This window comes from Gobio gobio (genome assembly GCF_949357685.1).
Source record: "Gobio gobio genome assembly, chromosome: 5".
NCBI classification, from domain to species: Eukaryota; Metazoa; Chordata; class Actinopteri; order Cypriniformes; family Gobionidae; genus Gobio; species Gobio gobio.
The window spans coordinates 21,829,436-21,853,035 of NC_137101.1; the positions used below are offsets into that span (position 1 = coordinate 21,829,436).

General features: G+C 38.6%; 1 protein-coding gene across 1 annotated transcript in view; it reads left to right on the plus strand.

Annotated features, from left to right (window-relative positions):
- The window catches only part of nav3 (neuron navigator 3), a 170,504-nt gene that overhangs the window by 50,377 nt on the left and 96,527 nt on the right, over positions 1 to 23,600 (plus strand). The window contains exons 4-5 of the mRNA XM_079817471.1: positions 12,514 to 12,586; positions 19,116 to 19,299. Of these exons, the coding sequence (XP_079673597.1) occupies positions 12,514 to 12,586; positions 19,116 to 19,299 (257 nt within the window). The remainder of the gene's footprint in view (positions 1 to 12,513; positions 12,587 to 19,115; positions 19,300 to 23,600) is intronic.

Here is a 23,600-nt window from a genome sequence, read left to right on the forward strand (position 1 = left end):
CACATATGTCCTTTTTGAATTTAAAAAAAAAATTTGCACAAAATTGATTTATATTGTATGGACAAAAACAGCTTTAACATTCTTCCAATTTATTGTTGTGGATTTTTAAAGTCATAGGGGTTTGTAACCAGTCTTTTAACCAGCAAGCCTTCCATCTTAGCCAGAAAAAAACGTAATTCCAACAAACATTTCCAAACAGCATTGTTTGGTTTTGTGGTTGGAACGACAGCTCTCGACATGTGGTTAGAAGCATAGTTTCTTGTTTGTATAACGTGGACTTACTGTAATAAATCCTTATCTTGAGCAAAATAAGCAATCTGACATTCTGTGCAATCTGTAAATTCCATTTTGAATCTATACAAATTTCATTTATTGTACATCTTTTAGTTTGTCAAGAGATTTAAAGTGCCGTTTTTGAAGAGTGTGCATGTGCAAATGTGCTCTAGTACATTAGAAGGAGCCTAAGATTGAATCAGCAAAATAACTGAGAAAAAAAACGATAAATAGTCCTCAGATGCCATGTGTGTAATTCAAAGCGAAAAACCTGGCATTAATTAGATCTTAAATTAATTCATTATAAGAAGTTATTACTCCACCATCTGTGTGACATTATCAACCAATGTGGTCGAACAACAAATTTGCGTCAATATGGTTTAGGGAAACAGCCGTGACTAGCTAGTTGATTTCTTAAAGGGGTCATCAGACGCAAAATTCACTTTTATATGGTGTCTGCACATAAATGTGTCAGTGTGTGGACACAACCACCCTACAATGATAAACATTTATTCAAAGCCTAATCACTCTCAATAATCAAGCCGTTTAAATTTTCGAGCAATATGATGTCATATTGCTCATGCTCCGCCCACGACCACTGACGGACCATCCCATATTAGCATATTTCCGCACTCAGCCAGTTGTACAGTCACAATCCGCCAAGGCAGTGCTTCACGCCCCACGGAAGAGAGGGGTGGGGTGAGCAGTAGCTCATTATCATTTAAAGTGACATGCACCGAAACGTGTCACTGTGAACAGAGCTGTTTTTGAGGAGGTAAAAAGGGTGTTGTTTTACACAAACATTGAGGATTTTTAACCAAAGTATGTTACTTTGACTTTACATGAAGACCCTAAAGAATCATACAAACTTGTGAAAATGGGCATCCGATGAACCCTTTAAACGATGCATCGGACTATGTTAGTTAGGCAGCGAGTTAGGTCATTGTATGGGAAATGCACCCTTGGTTGACTAGCATTTTTTGCTGGTTCACCGTCAAAAATCCATGCTGGTTTAGGCTGGTCTTTTCTTGATTTGTGTAGGATGGGGTCATTTATGTGTGTTAAATGAGAGGATAAGAAATATCCTGGCCTCTGCCTGGTTAACGTGTTCAGGAAGCTAATCTATTGTGCCCCTTTTCCTGTATTTGTTATACTCTGTGGCAGTTAATATTAAACAGTAAATCACGTCAAGCCTCATTGCTCAGTGAGTCGGCAATCTGCCATTGAGGAATAATCAATTATAACTATCATTCAGAAAGGAAATTCCTTATCGATTAGGATTAGATAGCCCTCCATGCATTTTCCGCTGCTAGCCAATAAAAATTTACTACTTTGGCATTAGCAAAAAAACACTTGCTCGTGTCCATTAAAAGCACCTGTTAAAAGTGACTCAGTTAAATGAGTGTACTGTTGGGTGCTTTCCCAGCAATGAAGATGGTTGCTAAATTACATGCGTAATAAACTCTCTCTCATTGATCTGATTGGTCTCTCGGGGCTTAATTAAACTGGAATGAAGAGAGGCAGATAAATCGCCGCCTACAGGCTGTCTGTTCATTCACTGACCCTTATGGAAACGTTTGTCTTTTGAACCGCAACTGCACCAGAAGCTAAAAAGGTAGAACCCACTTTTCCCATAAGGAATTTCTACGATCCCAAGGCTGGTATTCGGATTAGTCTGGAATTCTGAACATGTTGGTCCCCCAAATAAGCCTTCTCTGCCATTTGCAGCGTAGTCATTGAGAGACAGCTATTTCTGGAGGTTATGCATCAGAATGGGAGTTCCCCTGTACACAAGCGTATCCCATTAGCCTGGCTTTATTAGCAGTTTCAGGGATTGCAGCATTTGAAGACGTGTCCTGAGGCGTTTACATAGGCGTGACTCGAAGATCATCTTAGGCAACATATTGGAAAATTGGCCGATTTAATATGCAGTTTGGGATCTCATTTAGCATTAACATTAAGATGTCACTGAGGAGACTCTTGGCTTCTTAGCGGATGTTTTGTGGCTAACGGCTGCTTCATCAAATCCCTGTTTACACCTCTTTCCTCTCTTATCAGGCATTGTTGGGACAAATTCAGTCTGACAGTGTTGTCTTGTCCCTAAATCTGGAAACCACAGGAACTGAGCATGCAGAGAGTGCCTTTGAACACAACCAGACGCCCTCCAGCTCGGAAAAAGTCTGAAAGAAATCCAAACAGTGCCATAAAAAGCCATTCAACAGAAAGAAAAGTGTCGCAATACTAATCTATATAATTAAAACTTTCACCACATTGCATTTCAAAAGGCTACAGATGACTAGGCACACAATTGGACTGCAATTCCCAGAATGCACCACATAAACTGCAAATATGTCTGTCTATACACATATGAGTTGCTGTCAGTGGCTGCATCAAAAAACTTAGGTAGCTGACTTGACCTCGCTGCCTTATAGGCAATGACTTTGCAGGCAGCATTTGCACACGAAGAAGGTATACCTCACAAAACTGAGGCAGCGTAACGGTTTAATGATCTACAGCAAAATAGAGCAAGCTTTGGTTAGAACTAAACAAATATAAAATTACTACAGTAGTAATTTCTTGCTAGAAATGACATCAGGATTGGTCAAAAACGTATATTTACACACAAACTGACCTGCAACTGCTACTTTCAGATGGCATCTTTCTTTTTCTAGCTCAACTGTCACCGAATGGAATGCATAGGATTGTGGGATATCAAAGGCAGCGAAGGATACATCTATGCTGCCTTCAAAAATCAATCAGATGAAGGTATATCGGGAGACAGGAAGTGAAGCTAACATTGAATTCGGATGTGCCTTGATGCCTTCCTTCCTTATGTGGCGTTCACACCGGACGCGATTCGCGTGAAGGTGGACGCGTGTACATTTTGAGTTTACTCGCGGAATCGCGCGTGACATTCACTGCACAACAGATGCGAATTCGCATCATGGGCGGGGCTTCCGCCAGCAGCTCGTCTCGTTGAGAAATGGCTAACATGGGCTGTGTTTACATGTCTTTTTTTTTGTTAATATCTACTGTTAATGTGTGACAAAACGTAGTTTTAAGACTTTTTCAGTCGATAATGTAGTTGTTTAAAGCTCAAATCTGTGGATTATTTACATAAACAGTGCCTATTTGAAAATTGTATCTGCCGTTGTCGGAGCTGTGAGCTCCAGTGGACAGCGGCGCTCAGCGCACGTGAAAGCCGGCGAGGGCAACCTTTCCTCGGCCAGTCCTTCTGCCGTCTCCCGCTGGCTCTGATGTCTCTGTGGTGTGTCTCGAGCTATAATTCGTCTTGTAACGGCCGATCTTTGGTCTCATGGATCTATAATTTGTTCCCTGGCAAATCGTTTAGGCTGAGGGCAAAGATAAGTTTCATTACTTTATATTTTTAGGCTATAACTGTACGTTGCAGTTGTAACGTTAGCCTACTAGCACTGACTTTGAATGTTTGACTGCATTGTTTGCTTTATTTCATGTATAGCTTGTTATACATTACTTATACTTTTGTATTATTGATCATACATAAACTTGCATTTAACAAAAAGAGACTGGGTTGTGTTTCATGTCATTTAATGTTATCACAGTGATAATCATATTGTCTGAACCAGATATTAATATACAGATTTTCTCCTCATTGTTGTCACTACTAGAGCAAGCTCCTGATTGGTTAACGCGGCGCGAAATATCCGCCAAAGTTCAGATTTTTCAGTGCGAATCGCGCATTCAAAACGCTCAATTCGCGTCCTTCGCGGCGCCTCAATCGCACGAATCGCGCTAATCTCGCCGCCTCAATCGCGCCGCCTCAATCGCGCGAATCGCGCCGCAGAATGCCATTTTGCGTCTCTGCATTGACTTAACATGTAAATCACTCGCGCGAATCGCGTCCGGTGTGAACGCACCATTAGAAAGCGTCCTCCGAAGGCAGCATTTTTCAGTTTTCAGATGCAGCCAGGTCTTCTGCAGGTTTGAGTTTGTGGCCGTCAGGAGAGGCTGACTGATTGGCTACCTCTCCGGGTTGTGTGGGAGGACCAGTGCAGTTAAGTGTGTTAGGGCTTGTAAAGTGGCTGCATCATCTGGGCTCCATCTGTTAGTGGCATACAGCCTGACAGCCGAGAGATACGCTCCTTGCTGCCTCCACAGACATCAGCATATCTCTCTGATGGCACACCACATTCACCTTTATATGATTAATACAGCATCCACCCAACTGGTCTTTAGAGAGCACTGGATGTCAGCTGGTACACATATCAGGAAAGATTAATGAATCTTTTAATGAGGTTGGACTTTGGGTCTTTATAGAGTTTGTTTGGTTAGTTAGCAAATTGGTTAACCCTCTGGGGGTCTTCATTTATGGGTCACACTCAGGGTCTTCGGGTCAAAAATGACCCAGAGGGCGGGATTAAGATAAAAAAATATTTGAGTAAAATCATTGAAAGATAATTTTATGATTAATAATTAATATTTATGCAATAATTATGACCCATTTTTTCCCATTGAATATAATAAAAAAATTATATATATATTATTATTTTGTTTATTTTTTTTATTAAAGCTGTATTTCATTTTAGAGTCAAGCCTAGGCCTCATGAAAGCAATTTTTTTAATGAGATCGGTGCCATCCGGTGGACACATTGAGCATTTTTATTATGCAATAGCACATTTTTACCACTATAGTGGATCTTGCGTTTTATAAAAAAAATAAAAAAAATCGTAGCTTCATCGGAATGGTCCGAAACTTGGTGACTTTATTGGTACTTGGTATATAAACACCCAAAAAAATTGGGGACAGGATTTGAAAAGTCTAAGTGGTCATAAAAAAAAATAGTCACATTAAGGACCTTCGGCCCAAAAATAACCCCCATAAGAAATGAATGGGAAATTAGTTTTTTTCTGCATACAATCTACAAATCAGCCAGGATGCAGAAAAAAAGGACTCAACAGTGAAGGGGCGAATCTCTAAAACATCAAGAGTGCAAAACAGACCAAAAAAACTCACACACACACACACACACACACTTATACACACAAAAACACACGCACACACAAATTAACGTGTGCCATTCCAAAAGCTAATTGTGTTTTTGTGTGTGTGTGTGAGTTTTTTTGTCTGTTTTGCACTCTTGATGTTTTAGAGATTCACCCCTTCACTGTTGAGTCCTTTTTTTCTGCATCCTGGCTGATTTGTAGATTGTATGCACAAAAAAACTCTGTATTTTCATATTTTTGCCAATTTCCCATTCATTTCCTATGCGGGTCATTTTTGACCCGAAGACCCTGAGTGTGACTATTTTTTTACGACCACTTAGACTTTTCAAATCCTGTCCCCAGTCCTGTTTTTTGTGTGTTCATATACCAAGTACCAATAAAGTCACCAAGTTTTGGACCATTCCAATGAATCTACGATTTTTAACATTTAAAAAAAAAAATTCATTCGGGTCAGAAATGACTGAAGACCCCCAGAGGGTTAATCAAGAGGATGGACTTGGACTTAATCAAGTTAGTTTTGTTAGTTCCTCAAGTGAATAAGCTTTGGAACTTTATTGTGTTGTTAGTTTGGTTAGTTAGTAAGTTAGTTCATCAAAATGATAGGCTTTTGGTGTTGATTTAGTTTTACTAGTATGTTAGTTCATCGTGAAACATGACAATGGGTCTTGATTTGGTTTTGTTGTTTAGTGAGTTACAGCAGATCATTGAGAGGATGGACTTTGGGTCTTGACTGAGTTTGATTTGGAACTTCATTGTGTTAGTTTGGTTAGTTAGTAAGTTAGTTCATCATAAGGACAGGTTTGGCGTTGATTTAGCTAGTTTGGTTACACTCTAAAAAATGCTGGGTTGTTTCAACCCATTTGGGTCAAATATGAACAGACCAAACCATTGGTTTAATTTTCTTTGATAATTTTTTTAACCAACTGTTGGGTTTGTCCATATTTGACCCAAACATGGGTTGAGCATGTTTTAGAGTGTAGTATATTAGTTAATCGTGAAGCATGACAATGGGTCTTGATTTGGTTTTGATGTTTAGTGAGTTACAGTAGATTATTGAGAGAATGAATTTTGGGTCTTGATTGAGTTTGATTAGTTAGTCAGTTCATCAAAAGGATTATCTTGTAGAATTGATAAAAAAAAAAGTGCGCTTAGTTAGTAAGTTAGTTTAGAGGGTGGCCTTTGGATCTTGATTGAGTTTGTTTGGTTAGTTAGTGAGTTAGTCCAAAGGGAATAAACTTTCAAAGTATTTTGAGGTAGTTTTGTTAGCGAGTTAGTTCATCAAAAAAAAAGGCTTTTGGTGTTGATTTAGTTATTCTGGTTAGTGAGTTAGTTCATCGAGAAGCATGACGTTGGGTCTTGATTTATTTAGAGATTTAGTAAGTTAGTTTATTAAGAGGGTCTTTGTTAATCTAGTTAGTGAGTTGGTTTATTAAGAGGCTGGACATTGGGTCTTGGGTTTTTGTGAATAACTAAGAAGTGTTCTCTGAACAGAACACATTGCCATCTAATCGTTCAGATACTTTTTATCTAAAGTAACTCCCAAATTAGTATTATTTTGTATTTAAAATGTGGATATATATTTTTTTGTTTTGTTTTTCTCGTTTAATAGCATAGTGTATTGTAGTTTTTTGGATCATCTAAGGAAAAAATTGCTTTTGCTTGATTTAAATAGGTTGATTTAAGATGGATTTTTCTGCTGACTTTTTTTTCTTCTCTTTTGCTGTACCACTTTTTTTGTCTAACAGGTGGTGGTCAACTTAAATATCAGTCATTCAGTTCAACTCTCACTCTCTCTTTCTTTCTCTGCTTAGCCTGCTGAGATGTTTGTTAATGACTGAGTGCGTCTTGCACAGAGTCATAGGATATTTCTCACCTTGTCTTTTTGTGTGTTTAACGCCATATAGTGACACTTGACGTTCACATTTGATTTGTGACGTGCAGCGTTTGACATTAGTGGTGACCTTTCCACTTGGGCTTGTAGACATAACAGAAATGGTCCTAAATTGTTTCCTGTCAGTTATGTTTACTGTCACTGGACTGTGTTTGTGCTTTGACCTCTGCTATGGGAGGATCTGTTTTTGGATTGATGGATCTTCAGCTTTCTACTTTTGACAGAGAGTCATTTTAGTAATTATAAAGATTTGAATCCGCTTAGAAATTACCTTGAGGTTGGCGGGTCCTGATGTCTTTTTCCTTCCTCAGACATGTTTGACATGCTTTCAAAATCTAATTTCCTTGTCCTATTGTAATCCTGTTTCTGAATACATTTTCACAGTTATGAATGAAGGAAATGTTCGTTCATTATATCGTCAACAAACATATTTGACAGACATTTTAATGGACCTCCAAATATCCGGTCTCCAGAGTGAAAAACAGAGAGCCTAAGCCTCTGATTACATCTCATTGAATGCTTTTCTGTGGTTCATTCAAATTCTGCTCGGCAACAATAAGAAGCTTAGTAATACCACACAGAGAAAACTATAGAAATAAGCCTGTGGAATCCCAGAGAAACTCTGTTTCTTTTAAGAAATCTGCAAAGATCAAAGCGTAAAACAGACTGTTAAGAGGATAACTACAGCAAAGAGGTTTCAGATGGTAACATGGAAGAACCGGATGTGTGACATAACTAAAAGACCAAATCTGTCACCCAAAACATTATTCAAAAATCCACAAGCCTCATTTATGAGATGATGGCCTTAAAGGGATAGTTCACCCAAAAATGTCATTCCAAACCCATGTGACTTTCTTTTGTTGAACACAAAAGGAGAAAAATGTAAGACTGTGCTGGTCTCTCCTTTCTATGCATTTACAATGAAAGCATACTAGAGCTTTCAAGATAAAAAAAAAAAAAGTATCATTAAAGTAAACGGCTTGTGTGCTATATCCCAAGTCATCTAAAATGCAAGTCATTATTCGCTGGAAACCTTGACATTTGCTCTATTGTGTTCATGAAAAAAACAAATTCTCTGACTCAGATCTTTTCAATTATTTAGCTGTTCCAGTTCACAGTGCTTTTTTTTATTTTATTAAATGAATCAAACTGATTCTGAGTAATTTCTTGAGTAATAACTCTAATTGACTCACACAAAACAAGAAACCGTGGACTTGGAAATATAGTGCCTGCGTCACATGGACCAATTTTATGATATTTTATGGTGCTTTTGGCTATTTTTTTAAGTTTCAAGAAAGAAAATAACAGGCATTTTACCCTGTCCTAAATGGTTGATCTGCAGTATGGAATCTTGGCATTCTCAGATGTTTTGAGAGAGCAGACACTTCAAAGCCCATGTTGCAGGCAGTCCATCCTGCTGGTGCCGTACCTCCACCAGTCTTGTGCAGGGCAGCGGCTGCAACCTGATCCATTTAGTTGCTAATTAGACAGAGGAGGCCACAGGAATTCAACGGCTGTCGTCATTGGCTGGCATCATAATGGCTCAGCTACGGTTGTTTGTCTCAGTGCCCACTGGGCACAGAGAATGGCATGCTAAAGTTGGCACTGAGATGGCTTTAACAAAGAAACCTGCCAAGCATTACTATAACACTATTAGTGCAGACATGACTTATTTGTTGCATCTGTGAATGAAAACAATTAATAAAAGTTATTAATAAGTCCTGAAGAGCAAAGTGAGAAAAAAAAATTGCACTAAATATTTTTCACTTGGTTTGTAATTTCAATTATACACAGGCCTAATAGCAATTCTGTAGCATAATTTGTTGATAGAAATAACTAATGTATGGGGAGTGGGACTAGTTGGCACGCTTCTTACTCCAGTAAATCAATTTGTTAACACTTTTTTGCACAGTGAAAAAGCAAATGCGTGACGTAATCATACATTTTTTTATAAATGTAACTATAACTGTTCTCATAATGCAGTATAAGTCTTAATGAGTCTTTATAAATATATTTATAGAATGGTAATACTTATAAATAAATATAAATGGGGCTATTATTCATTATAAGCATGGGCTTCATTGAAAGTGTTATTTTCTAAGTGTAATTTTTAAGGGGGGATTTTTCCAGTCAATTTTACACCTTAGTTATTCAAAATTTTAAGTTGTGCATTGTTATATTAAGATACAGTTTATTTAACCTGCCATGAAACAGCTTTATCAGCAAATAATTGATAGTAACCTTATTATAAGAAAAAAAGTTAAATGTAACAAAAGATATGGAGCGGTTGTTTAGCTGATACATCTCTAATTAATTGCATAAATGTATGGCATTAAAAACACAACTTGTGACAGCTTGTCCCAAATGGAAATTTGTGGAAAAAATGAATACTTTTCAATTGTTTGGTTAAAATCCATCTTCACTATATGGAAATGGATGGGAAAAACTTTTTATTTAAAAACAAGGTTTGTTAAAATTAATTTGGAAGGCAGAAGTCTCTTAAATTTAAACTGAATATTAACTCAAACCATTTTGAAGACAGTTTTGAACTATTAAACCAATATACAAAACCTCTGTTAGAGAATTTTTTGTGTGTATGTAATTAATTAAATGAAACATTTTAAACTTTAAACTGTTTGACAATGAGCCCCATTGTATTCTTTTGCACAGGTTTTTTTTTTTGTTTTTTTTTTGACATTGCACTTATGGACGCTCATCAAATTCATGTGCATGTGGTCACTATGATCAGAGGATATTAAATGGTACAAAACGACTGCAGCTGTCTCTCTGAAAAACCAAAAGTGCCTGAGAAAACGGCATTTATCTGTTCTCTTTGCTGTGAGTGGTTTTTAAGTGAAAGCCATATAATTGAGGCTAGAGACCATTTGTATTTCATGGTAGTGTTAGAGCAGCAACACTTTCCAAAGCCAGTGCTCACCCTACGGTTATCTGATATGCTTGGAGTCGATCCCTGCGCAGCTAGCTGGGCCCCTCAGCATCTGGATCCACACAGCCGGACCCGTGTGCAAACATTTACTCTGCATTATAGCCTCGCTCTGATAAGTGTGTTCTATAGATTAAACATGATCAGATTTATGATGGCTGCAGCTCGCAGAGACTGTAAACTTAAACAGCTCGCTGTTGTCATTTTGTGCAAGGGATGTTAGCCGACTCGTGGTAATTTTCCATCCCGTTTGCATCCGTGTCAGCCCTGAAAAGTGCTTGCTTATAAATTTCTCAATATTATTTTGTGAAAATATACCTCATCAAAACATTCTCCTCCCTAATTGCGTTTAATGACATATCTGGTGCTGGAAAATGTCAGTTTATGTCGGAAAAACAGATGATCTGACTTTCCCGGAGAGTTGTTAAAATCCCACATGGTTTGAAAAAAACGCTAGGCAAGCGGCGGTACGGCATCTAAAGCTGGCGAGAGCTCTGCTCGGCATTAGCGTATAGAATCACGGTTTATGTTTGTGTACATCGCTGTAGGCCAAAAGACAGACTAAAAATAAACAGAGGGATGGGTTGCTGGGACCGCTATTAAAAGGAGGATGGAATTTCCAACCGTACTTATGGGATTATATCCGTAACAGACACCAAACTCGACGATCTTCTCGCTTTTAGAGCGCAAACCCCATCCTTATGTCTGTTCGCACATATCTGTCAATCAACAGCATCCGCTCGCGCTTTTGGTGACGGAAACAAATGTTCAGTCCATTGCTGAGACAATTATGAGCTATCATATATCGTAAACACTCCAGAAAAGCATTAAATGATGCGGTTGAAATGCCAGGCTAGCGTTTAGCATTTTGACCGCATTAGTGTTAAATGCGTTTCATCTTCGTTGAGAATGTCTGAATCAGTTTTTGGTCAGGACTTGCTGTCGGGTGCCCATGTGCGCGGGTGCCGTCGTCTTAATGAGACTGCAATGAAAAACAGCCCATCTCTGGTGCACCACACATGTTCTGCACTGTGTTGCCATTAGAAGAGGTTTATGAGAGAAGATAATCAAACGTTATAAGCGCATTAGGCTCCTTGCGTGTGCGGCTGTGTGTGGGATGTGTGTCATATGAAAAACAGGATACTTGCCATTGGGACAGATGTAAGAAGAAACAAGATGATGTCGATATGGATCACATTAACAATTGCTCATTCATTCGTCATTCTGTGTGTTTGCGAGTGTGTGTGGGAGTTAATATCTATGTGATCTGTGTGGATCTTTCTGGCTCCATGCTGGACGCTGTGGGGCACTGAGGTCAGAGGATGGATGGATTGAGATGTGTGGAAGACTGTAAATCTCTGCTACACAAGGACAGCTGTGAGAATGACATTAAATTATGTTCCATTTGGCCTTCACAACAGAACTGCAGCATTTTAGTAAATAATTCCAGTTAGTGGTGCCTGTATGAACTGTAGATATACACTCCGCCAGTTGAGTCTTCTTAGAATATTTAACCTTGTTTCAAGAATCACTCTAAATTCTCTCTTTTTTTTTTTTTTTAGATAAGGACTGGCTGTACATTATCCAACTTGTTGAAATTCGTGGAATTCGTCACTAGAGTGACATTTCCTTGTGAGACTTTCCTTGTGTATTAGACCGTATTAATGACTGTGTACAGGGGCAATCCCTAAGGGTCTCATGTACTATACAAGCTGAGTCAACTGTCTACGCTTCTATCACAAAAGTCCAGCACACAGCACAATGCATTCCACATAGTATTGCGCCTGTCGCATAATAATATAGTGCGGTCTGGCCCATTGACCAGATCTGACCCTACTATATGACTTCTCCAGCATTCTGCCCTATACTAGTGCAAAATATGTGAGCCATGCGTATCACATGGCCAAAGTCTCTTTGTGTGCCCATGAGTGGCGGCGCCATGATAATACCACACTTTCAGTCAAGTGCTGTATTTTTACAGCTTGCATCGTCATGCCTGGTCTGTCTGTCAGCGTGTGTGTAGGTGTGACACACTGCCGTCCCAGTGTCACACTCCGGGTCCGACCCACAAAGGTTAGCCAGGGGTCATGACGCTGTCTGACTCCTGACAATAGAGCCTTTGTGGAAATAAGTCCGTGGACGTGTCCCCGCACAACATCGACATGCGCGCGTCAGCCACACAGACACCAGTTGAGCTGTCATACACGATGAAATACGCCATCACTGAAGGCGACCTTCAGAAGAAACCTTCTCAGTCAAAGGCTTTGTCGAACTCTGAATACTGATAGGAATGTGTGAGGTTCAATAACCGCCTCTCTGACATCACTGGTCACTCACATAAACCGTCCACATCCTCAATGCTATGACCATGTGCTGGTGAGTTTGCTCTATGGCTGATCTCTTTCTTTTTGTCTTTCAGATTGACAATGTGGAGGCTTGTCTGAATTTCTTAGGGGCCAGAGGAGTCAGTGTTCAAGGGCTCTCTGCAGAAGGTAAGAAACTTTATAGCAACTGTTAAATGTCTTTATATACACACATAGGTCGGCTATTCTTATGATTGGTGGTGTTTACATCAGTGTTATTGCTATATTACTGCTTATATATAGAATTAATGGCTTTTAATAACCAACAACATTAAAGGGATTGTTCACCCAAATATGAAAATTATGTTAAGGGGTGTGAACTATCCCTTTAAGTGTTACATTTTACATATAACATACTGCAAGATTAATGATACCAAAAATTGTGTGGCTAGTTTACATTTCCAAAGAGATTTTCAGATTTTGTATTACATGATTATAAAATGGGTGAAAACCCTTAATATTTGCATGGAAATAGGGGCCCAAAACATATCGGGACCAGAATATAATAAAGAAGTGGTTCTCAACCATGGGGCCAAATTTACCAAGAATTTTATTTAAAAAAAATGTACCAATAAAGAACTCTATTTCAATATTTTTATTGAAATACATACAGAATCAGAATGTTCTATAAACACAAAAGAAATTGTGGGGGGGAAATCTTTCTCTATTGTCATAGAGACTTAAGGGATTAATTAAATTTATAAATAACCAATTAGGAACACCAAAATAACCAACCAAAGCACCCTAGCAACCACATAGCAACACCTTGACATAGTGGCGATAATGGTGGAATAATCATTATTTTTAGCATTTCATTTTGTTCTGTTTACATACACCGTTAAATATCACATCATTGTTATAGCTACATTGGTGCTAGAGTGTTTGAGCCCATAGAGACTAGTTGATATTTGAATCTTATTTTTAGATCATTATAGGTTTTCTTAGAACGGCTGCATTGACAAACCACAAAGATCCTTGATTTTCTTTTTCAGCATAAGTAGGGGCTCAAGTGTACTAAATGCTGTGCGGAATGATATCATTCACCTAAAGCAGCTTGGATACTGTATTCACTGTCCCGCTAAATTCAGCCCCATGAGTGCATAGGGTCCATAAATATACAATGTGTTGGGTTTCTCAAAGCTTTCATCACACACTCTTCCCCTACTTTTGGTGTGTGTGTGTGTGTGTGTGTGTGAGTGAGTGTGTGAGTGAGTGTGTGAGTGAGTGTGTGAGTGAGTGTGTGAGTGAGTGTGTGAGTGAGTGTGTGAGTGAGTGTGTGTGTGTGTGTGTGAGTGAGTGAGTGAGTGAGTGAGTGAGTGAGTGAGTGAGTGAGTGAGTGAGTGAGTGAGTGAGTGAGTGAGTGAGTGAGTGAGTGAGTGAGTGAGTGAGTGAGTGAGTGTGGGAGTGTGAGTGTGAGTGTGAAAGTGTGTGTGTTGAGCATCTTTCCTAAAGCTGTGAGTAGTTGTCTTAATTAAATTAGCTGAGGTTTCAGAGTTTGGGTTTTGAATGCTTGCATACGCTTGTGTTTAGTATTTTATGAGGCATGCCGACTCGAGACCTTTATAAAATAAGTAGCTTTTTTGTGTTTGATGTGTTTGAGTATGTAGGAGTTTTCCAAGGAAAATAAATATAATAATGTCTAAACCACAGACAATGTCTCATACAGTATAGCCTATAGTATTTCTCTTTTTTGTCTGTCAATGTTGAATTTTTGAATGTATTAAATTATTTCTCCTAGACAACAAGATTAAATTCAGAGCAGATTAAATTTCACTCATCCTGAATTATCCTCAATTTATTAAATAAAATGCATTCAGTTATGCTATTTAGTTTAATAACACTATACTGCAAGTCATTCCATTTTGCAAGCTTAAATATATAAATCATAAGTATTTAAAACATAAAATCAAAAATTCCATTTATTATTATTATTATTATATTACCACTGTATTCTGCATTCTTAGACGAATATTAACTAATGCATTCTATTAGCACTTAATGTCATTCTTTGTCTGACAGAATGTTTAACGTACTTTAAAACAAATAACCTTTCCGAAAAAAGAAAAAAAAAGGCATTTGTTTCATAGAATGACTCTTACCACTCTAACTGTGTACAGTTGTCACAGATCTATTTCTATTTCCTTAAGGAATTTTAAGAGAAACATCTGAGACAAAGTTGATATTTAAAAGAAACTTAACCTCCTTCGCTATGAAAGCACATCCTCTGTGCAATAAAATATCCTCTGGGAAAGTTTCCTCTCGACCCCCGCTGAGTGTTATCCTAGCCCTCTTTCCCCAGAACAGTCCAATAATGATAGGTGCAAGTTCTCAATATCCCTTTCCCTGCTGCAGTGGCCATGACTCTCTGTTCACGGTGTGTAGGGTATCAGAACGCACAGCGGGATTCCAGTTTTAAGTGCTTTTTTAAGTGCATGGCACTCCATGACCTCGGTGCAGTGTGAGCTTTGATCTCATTGGCTGTGAGGAACTGGTGAAAAGGTGCAGTTCGTTAAAGAGCAGGTTAGTCCTAAAGACTTCTCATGGGGTCAAAGGGGGCACCTTCACTGGTGACCTGACCATGAAACCCATCATGACAAGAAACACACACACGTGTATAAAGACACTCACGCAACTGACGTCCGTGCTAACTCAGCGTAACTGAAGAGGCGCTTCCTCTGAGCTGTTTAATCCTTTTGCTCAAATAAAAAATCCTCACAAGTCATACAAAAGAGATCAAGCATGACCTTCTGAGGTTTTCAAATTGAAAGACACTCATTAATATGTAAAATACAGGAAGCCTGTTTTCATATAAATCACTTTTCCTAATCTCAGCTGGACTAAAGGGATAGTTTTAATAAAATGCTCATCATTTATTCACCCTCATGCCGTTGAAAACCTGTAATGACTTTCTGTCTGTGAAAAACAGAAAGAGGCCTTTTGAACTCAAAAAAGTATGAAACTACACAAGTTTTCAATATTGATAAGAATATGAATAAGAAAAAATATTTTTCTTGAGCACCAAATCAGAATGATTTCTGAAAGATCATGTGACAGTGCAGACTCATTCAGATTTTCTGTTTTCTGTTTTTACTGTATTTTTCATCAAATAAATCCAGCCTCGATAGTAAGTGACTTTTAAAAAACATTCAAATATCTTACACACTCCAAACTTATATTCCTATTCCTTTTTTTTTCTTTTTCTTTTTTTGGTACAATTTACAATAAACCATGTGCAATTTTTAACATAAATGTTTCTATTTCATGCATTGTACCGGATTTAGCCAAAGGCAAATTTTCATATGCACTTTTGAACAGTAGTGTATAATATACATATTTACTAGCTATTTTGGCTTGGGAATGATAGAACACTACTGTATACAGAGGAAATGGTCAAGGTCACATCACTGTAAATAGATCATGTATTCACACTTCCCTGTCCTCACTTCCCTTAATGAGCCCATCTTAACAGATACGCCTTTGACCTTGTGCGGCTAGTGCCAGGAAGGCCTGATGATTCCACATTTAAACTTCTGCTTAAAGTGTGTTCATTTGCATACAACTTTTACTTCAAGTTTCCGATGTAAATCCTAGCTCACTGGTGTTTGTTTACATGGTTTTGGCCAGTACTGGCATGAAAAAACAAAATTTGATTAGTTGATTTAAAGATTCTGAAAGAGTCATTCTTTGAAGTAGATGTCATAATCACTTATTATGATTTTATACTAGTACTAATACCATTAACTGTGTTATTTTCTATAGTGGAATATTTATGGGAACATTTTATAAGTGATGCTCTATTCACTGGTGTTCGTGGAAATCGTACAGAGTTGTAATGGCTTAACCCCTTTACATACAAAAATCGCAGAGGATTTTTAATATTCATATTTAATGATAATATTTGACATTACACTGAATTATACAACCTGAAGAGCTGAAAGAGTGTTTAGAGCACGCTCTGTCTCTCCTGTTCCTGGTTTGCGTCAGTAATAACTCATTGAGCGTTCATTCAGCCCAGAGCTGTCAATCATCATAAGTGATTCCTTAATTCCTGCCCTTCTGGGTGATGCTACTTCCTCGTTCTGAGCTTCATGAAAAACAAACCCAAAGAAACATTTCTACATGTGAAACAAGAAGCTAATAAACACCCGATTACAATAGTATATGGCTTGTGTGTGATTTTCATGCAATTGGTGTGATTTTCATATTAATAATGGATGTTTACATTATAAATGCTACACTCTATAAAATACTGGGTTAAAAACAACCCAATTTGGGTTGAAAATGGACAAACCCAGCAATTGGGTTGTTTTAACCCAGCTGTTGGGTAAAATTTTTGCCCAACCTGCTGGGTAGTTTTATTTAACTCAACTATATTTTAAAAGTGAATGTATTGCTTGCTTAAAATTAACCCAAAATTATGTTGGAAATCAATATTTATTAATATGTTTAATAAATTAACATTATTAATACGTTTAATGAATAATAATTAAACAATAAACATTTATTAAATAGCTTATTAATAAATGTTCACCTTTTGATTATTATTGTTGACTCTTGTAATTATGTGTGTGATTTTTTTATTTCCAACCTATTTTGGGTTATTTTTAAGCCAGCCATATAGTATTTTTGAAACAATAGTTGGGTTAAATAAAACTGCCCAGCATGGTGGGCAAACATTTAACCCAACCTCTGGGTTAAAACAACCCAATTGTTGGGTTTTTCCATTTTCAACCCAAGTTGTTTTTAACCCAGCATTTTAGCAATTAGCTGCATATTAAAGGCTAATATAACACATTTCAACAACTTATATGACTAAAATCCACATTAGATCGCGATCAGAAGTTAATACAAAAATTAAATGGTGGTTTAAAGTGAGTTTAGAGTAAAAGTGTAATAATAATCTTTTATGTTATGCTTGATGCTAATTGTAGTTCTGATGCACCTGTCACGCCAGGAGCTATATTCTATTCCATAAATTAATTTGTTAAAATAATTCACATAAGGTCCTAAGAATATGCTTTTTTTGTTTTATAGAAAGACTTCAGATAATCGGTGGATTAATGTATAGTGGGATGAAAGTGGTGAGATGAGCAAGCCATGTAATGCCAGAATGAAGGCTAATAATGGCTGAATACAAACAAAAGAATAATGAAGATTAAGTCTCTTACCGGCAGAGGTATGAAAGATTTGTCGAGTGAGAACAATAGAAACATGAATGGAGCAGTTCTATTAGACAATAGACTGCAAGTAGGTGTTTACAGGGCAATAACATATTTTATTAGCATCTTATCAGCCTTCTCTAAAAACTCACATGACATGGTCTTACAACATTTTTCGTAAAATTATATAGTTCTTATATATCTCCATATTAATAACAGTTTGAGTAATTGTGAGTCTTGTACTGTAAACGTTTAAGTGTTGGCTTTCTAAATATATGTTGGTTATGTGTTTATTCAGAATGACTTATTTTATTTTGGGTATGTTGTTAATGCCCCACTTGCCAACATGGGGGGTGTGCAGTAAGGGGTTAATGTGAATCAATGTAGCTCCCTAGCTAAAGCCTTTCCCAAAATCTAAATGCTCTCCATATGCTGTTGCACAAAGCCGTTGTGAAGAAAAAGACTAATTCCCTCCATTAATGCAATGTATTTGCGAATTAGCAATGCTGGAATTTTTTTCCGCTCCTTTCATTTTCCGCATTGACCTGAAGTGCAACGACACCAAATAGTGCCAAATTTCTGTCGCCTGACCCAGAAAGTATGTTCAGTAGAAACATACCATCTGAGTGCTTTATTATGTAGAATACAAATTACAGCTCTGCACGGTCCCAAATTGAACCGGGGGGAGATTAATAACCCCAAACATCGCTGACGGGCAGAACAAACAGGCGGGCTGTCAGAAATAAACCAGATTCTTCTCTTTAGCGCTGCCTCAGCACTGCCATCCTTCAGTTGCTTTCAGCATCAGCCATTAGCAGTGTGTGACTATGAATGAAGGCCATTTCATAAATGGGCACAAGAGAGTAAAGCGTCGCTGGCAGGCAGAGCGCAGACAATCGATGCCTTTGCCTTCATCTTCAGTCCTTTATCTCTGTGATCAGAGCAACGCCATGTTGGCACTTATTCAAACTCACAACCTCAATTTCGAAAAAGTTTGAAAAGCATTCCCCGTAGCACACCTCACAGCGCTCATGTGCATAGGATAATAGCGTTTGGGCTTCTGAACTCCTTCCAGCACTTCAAAGTTTTGCTTATTGAATCAGCATCTCCTTTAAAAAGGTCTCAATTAAAAGTCAGATCCAATCTTTACAGTGACTGTTTACAAATGTTATGACGCACAAGAGTCCAGACAGTCAAATGACAATGCTAAACTTGGATCCTCCAGGCAGTTGCATATTGTCATAATGTGTATAACGTCCTCATTCAGAGAACAGAACTGATCTCCCCCATATTCTCAACTGATTGTAAACACAACTTGCACTTCCTTATAATGAGGCTAGCTACCATGTGACTCAACGGCCGTTTCTTCTGACTTGATCCTGTACTAAAAACATGATGTGCAGTATTTAAGGTTCGGCATATCAATGTAATGCAGTCGTTCGCAGGATTAAAGAGCTCTTCCTGTGGTACTTTCTAAATCTGGTGTGTTTGATCTTCAGAGGTGTGTAATGGGAATCTGAAGAGCATCCTGGGTTTGTTCTTCATCCTGTCCCGCTACAAGCAGCAACAACAGCACCAGCAGCAGTACCTGCAGTCGTTAGTGGAGCTTCAACAGCACGTCACGCATCAGACCACAGGGGCGGCGCCAGCGAGCCAGCACAAAACACAAGACATGCAGTCCAGGTAGGACATGTCTAATGATACCTGTTGTTGTCGCTGCTCTATTTGAGTTCTGTATCTTTAGTCATGAATTATATGGCTAAATAAATAACAGTTGCCTTAGTTGAATTCTATGTTCGTAGACCTTGTAAGACTTGTATTGTACTGTCTTAACATCTTACGGCAATACACAATTTCACAACCCTTGTTTTCCGGAGCTTATTCTTATGTTTTGGAAAGAATTTTCTGTTTTGTCATTTGAAAAAACAACATAAAGGTACAAAATAATTACACATAAAATTAAATATGGAAGCAAACAATAAGTTAGATTGCTAGTCCTTCTGAAAAAAAAAACATTAGTAATTTAAAAATATCATATATATTTTCATATAATATAATGCATAACATTTTGACAGGTGAAGTGAATAACACTGATTATCTCTCGGCACCTTTTAGTGGGTGGGATATTTTAGTCAGCAAGTGAACATTTTGTCCTCAAAGTTGATGTGTTAGAAGCAGGAAAAATGGGTAAGCGTTAAGGATTTGAGGGTTTGACCAGGGCCAAATTGTGATGGCTAGACGGAAGGTCAGGGCATCTCCAAAACTGCAGCTCTTGTGGGGTGTTCCCGGTCTGCAGTGGTCAGTATCTATCAAAAGTGGTCCAAGGAAGGAACAGTGGTGAACCCGCGACAGGGTCATGAGCTCATTGATGCACATGGGGAGCGAAGGCTGAGCATCAGAACTGGACCACGGAGAAATGGAAGAAGGTGGCTTGGTCTGATGAATCTCGTTTTTTTTTTTACATCATGTGGATGGCCGGGTGCGTGTGCGTCACTTACCTGGGGAACACATGGCATCAGAATGCACTATGGGAAGAAGGCAAGTCCAATCCATGGAGGCCCCACCTCACAACTTACAGGACTTAAAGGATCTGCTGTGAACATCTTGGTGCCAGATATCACAGCACACCTTCAGGGGTCTAGTGGAGTCCATACCTCGACGGGTCAGGGCTGTTTTGGCAGCAAAAGGGGGACCAACACAATATTAAGTTATAATATTACGCCTGATCGGTGTGTATATATATATATGTGTGTGTGTGTGTGTGGGCATGTTTTTGTGAAATATCAGGACACAAATGTGTATAATGACATGGGTATGACATAGGTATTACAAAAAGAGGGTGAAATATGAGGACGTTCCCCATGTCCTCACTTTTCAAAATGCTTATAAATCACACAGAATGAGGTTTTTTTCACAGAAAGTGAACTGCACAGTCTCCTGTGAGGGTTAGGTTTAGGGACAGGGGCAGTGTAAGGGGATAGAAAATACGGTTTGTACGGTATAAAAACCATTACACCTATGGAATGTCCTCACATTTCACAAAAACAAACGTGTGTGTGTGTGTGTGTGTGTTTCTATCCTGGTGGGGACTTCAACCGGAATGTACACTCGTGGAGAGTCCCCACAAACATAGCGAACCAGTCATGAGTGTATGTGTGTGTGTGTGTGTGTGTGTGTGTGTGTGTGTGTGTGTGTGTGTGTGTGTGTGTGTGTGTGTGTGTGTGTGTGTTGGTAAAAAAAAAGGAAGGCCATGACTGTGATGTAAATAGATGAGTAATCTTAGCAGCAGCTACAGAGAGGAGATGCCGAACATGAGTGGCGTTACACAGCCTAGCTCACGTTACCTGGCCCAGAATGCATTTGTTCGTGTGTGTGGGACAGGCATAAAAGCACGAGTGTGCGTTTTGTAGTGCTGAGTTCTCTGTGCTGTCAGCATTCACAAGTGCAAAAAGAAGAGGGAGAGAGAGAGGAAGAGAGTGAGAGAAAGACAACAGCTGCCCCTCATTCTTGTGCAGGGCCCGTGGGATCTCTCACAACTCAGATCCAGCAGTGACAGGTGTTCAGAGGGCCTTGGACTGCCAGCCTGTAACACACACACACACACACACACACACACAGCTTTAGCATTCCACACACAACAGATGACATCAGTGAGCAGAATTGAGCCAGGAGGGCTGTAGATTGGCCGCACTCCTCGAGGATGTTGTAAACGCAGTCTCCTCAGATAACTATCACAGTTCTGTCCAGACAGTCGGGTAAAAAGGAAGCTATTGTATTGCGTTTAGGAAATGTTTCTTCAAACGTTTACTGGCTTCAGGTTACAGGTGTTAAAATGGGTGGCTGGCTGATTAGCTTTGTGTAAGTGTGTGTGTTGTATCAGTCACAGGGGTGTAGGCGATTCATCAACTCTGGTCTTTGGCCAACAGCACAGAAACACTTAACCAGACTCCTGGGGTTTCTTAAAGCATTTTGGCTTACTGGCAGAAGCGTATCACATACTCAATGAATAAACTCATTCCCCCGGTGTCACAGACAAGGCTTAAGCCTGGTCCCAAACTAAAATGCATGTTATAGCTGTTTTAACTGAAAGCAAATTGCACTTAAATTATGCCATTGTTTTGTCTGAAGATGCACACCAGTAAGGTTTTTTATAAGGCACATTTATAAAAGCTACTTAAATGCCCTAACTTAACTAAGGCCTAATCCTGGCTTAGTCTAAGCCCTGTCTGTGAAACCGGGCCATTATGTTTAATCCATTTGTGATGCTTTTTTTTTTCTCAAAGGGGAATTAATAGTTAAAATGGTCTTCCATACACTGTCCAAGTTGCCAGTGCTAAAATATAATTCTGTTCATATTTAAAATTGCTGCCTAACAAGGCATTCCATTCATAAACCAGTCAGACGATATTTCGTGTTATATACAGTACAGCAAAATTTTGGAGCAATTAAATTTCACTGTGGGCAGAGCCTCTCACTCTTTACTCCCATTTCTGTATGATATAATTTATATAATGTATAAATACCATCTCTTGTTGAAGAATAATGACCTGGCATCACTACTCTTTTCTTTGAAAAGCACTGTTAGTGTAAAAGCTCATAAAATCCCAATTTAAGTTTTGTGGATTTTATTCAATGTATTTTAGCTTTGTGTGGCATCTATACTCTATATTGTAGTGTATTGCTAAAAGTTGACAACATTATCTTTTAGCTGATATATGCATTTAAAAATACTGATGACTCATCTTGCACTCAGGGGCCTACCTGAATTTTTGTCCAGTCAAATGTTCTCTAGAATAAGCATGCCCCTCTTCCTAACCATACTTGCTATGTTCTATCTAAAGCATCAAGGTTCCCAGCTGTGACATAAACTAAAGACTATTGACTATTTACCAAAAAGGACAAGCCCTTTGATATGTCCCGCCCCCAAAAAACACATCAGCACAGGAAAGAAAACTGCAGTGAGACTGCTACATTTATTGATAATACCTGTACATAGGTTTACATGCAGTAACTTTTATCACTTCTTACTGGTAAGGGCATTGTATAAGATGCTGTTGTTTTGCTTAAAAAAATGGAAATTCACTTTTGACACCAAGTCAGCTGGATATCTGTTTAGTTTTAAAGATCTAAATACCATAATACAACACTGTCTAAGATCCCTGGGAATGAGGGGGAGCTTTTTATAATCCACTCTGGCTGGTTTTACCCACAGGCACTGCTCCCATTTACAGTTTTAGAGATCCAGGCTTTCTATAGCCAACACCTGCTGGAGTGACGGTCAGAGAGAGAGAGAGAGCAATAGAGAGAGAGGGGGGATAGCTGGACATTGCGGTGCCTTTAGGTCTGGGGAAGATATGGGGGGTGAAGTGTCATCCCTCCCTCTCAACGCACCATGTCCCGAGGTGAACAGCTCGAATCGGTTGTCTCATGCTCACGATTGCCTGCCCCCAGCTCACGGGACAGGAAGAGCCGACTGTCCTATGGGAGAAAGTCTGACAGCAATAGGTACAGTAGTATTGATCGTGTTACGTATATGGGTTACATAGGTGCTTGGACTGGAAGCAACATGGTCGTTGTTAACTTTTTGGTAGTTTATTAATCGTTTATGGTGCAGGTTTTTGGTTTGTGCTGTTCAGTGTATTCAGGCTATTGTGTCCCTCTAGATTTAGTAATTATTCTGGGTCTACAGTGTGACATTTTATATTTAGGTGTTTAGTTCCTTTTTTGGAAGTTGTCTGTTCTGCTTTGAAAATGAGATGTTTCTCTCTCGGGAGGTAAGTTTAAACTCATTTCACAGGTTGTTGCACTTCTATCAGTTTTAAAACTTTTCTCCATGGGGGTCATTCTTTGCTTCCTGTCTTTTGCTGTTGGAAGTCATCTAGTATTATTTCATTAGAACTTGTAAAGTACTGCTAATGAAGAGATTTATTTTTTAAAGGTAGGATTGTCAAAAATATTCACTAAAACATTACATAACACATGAA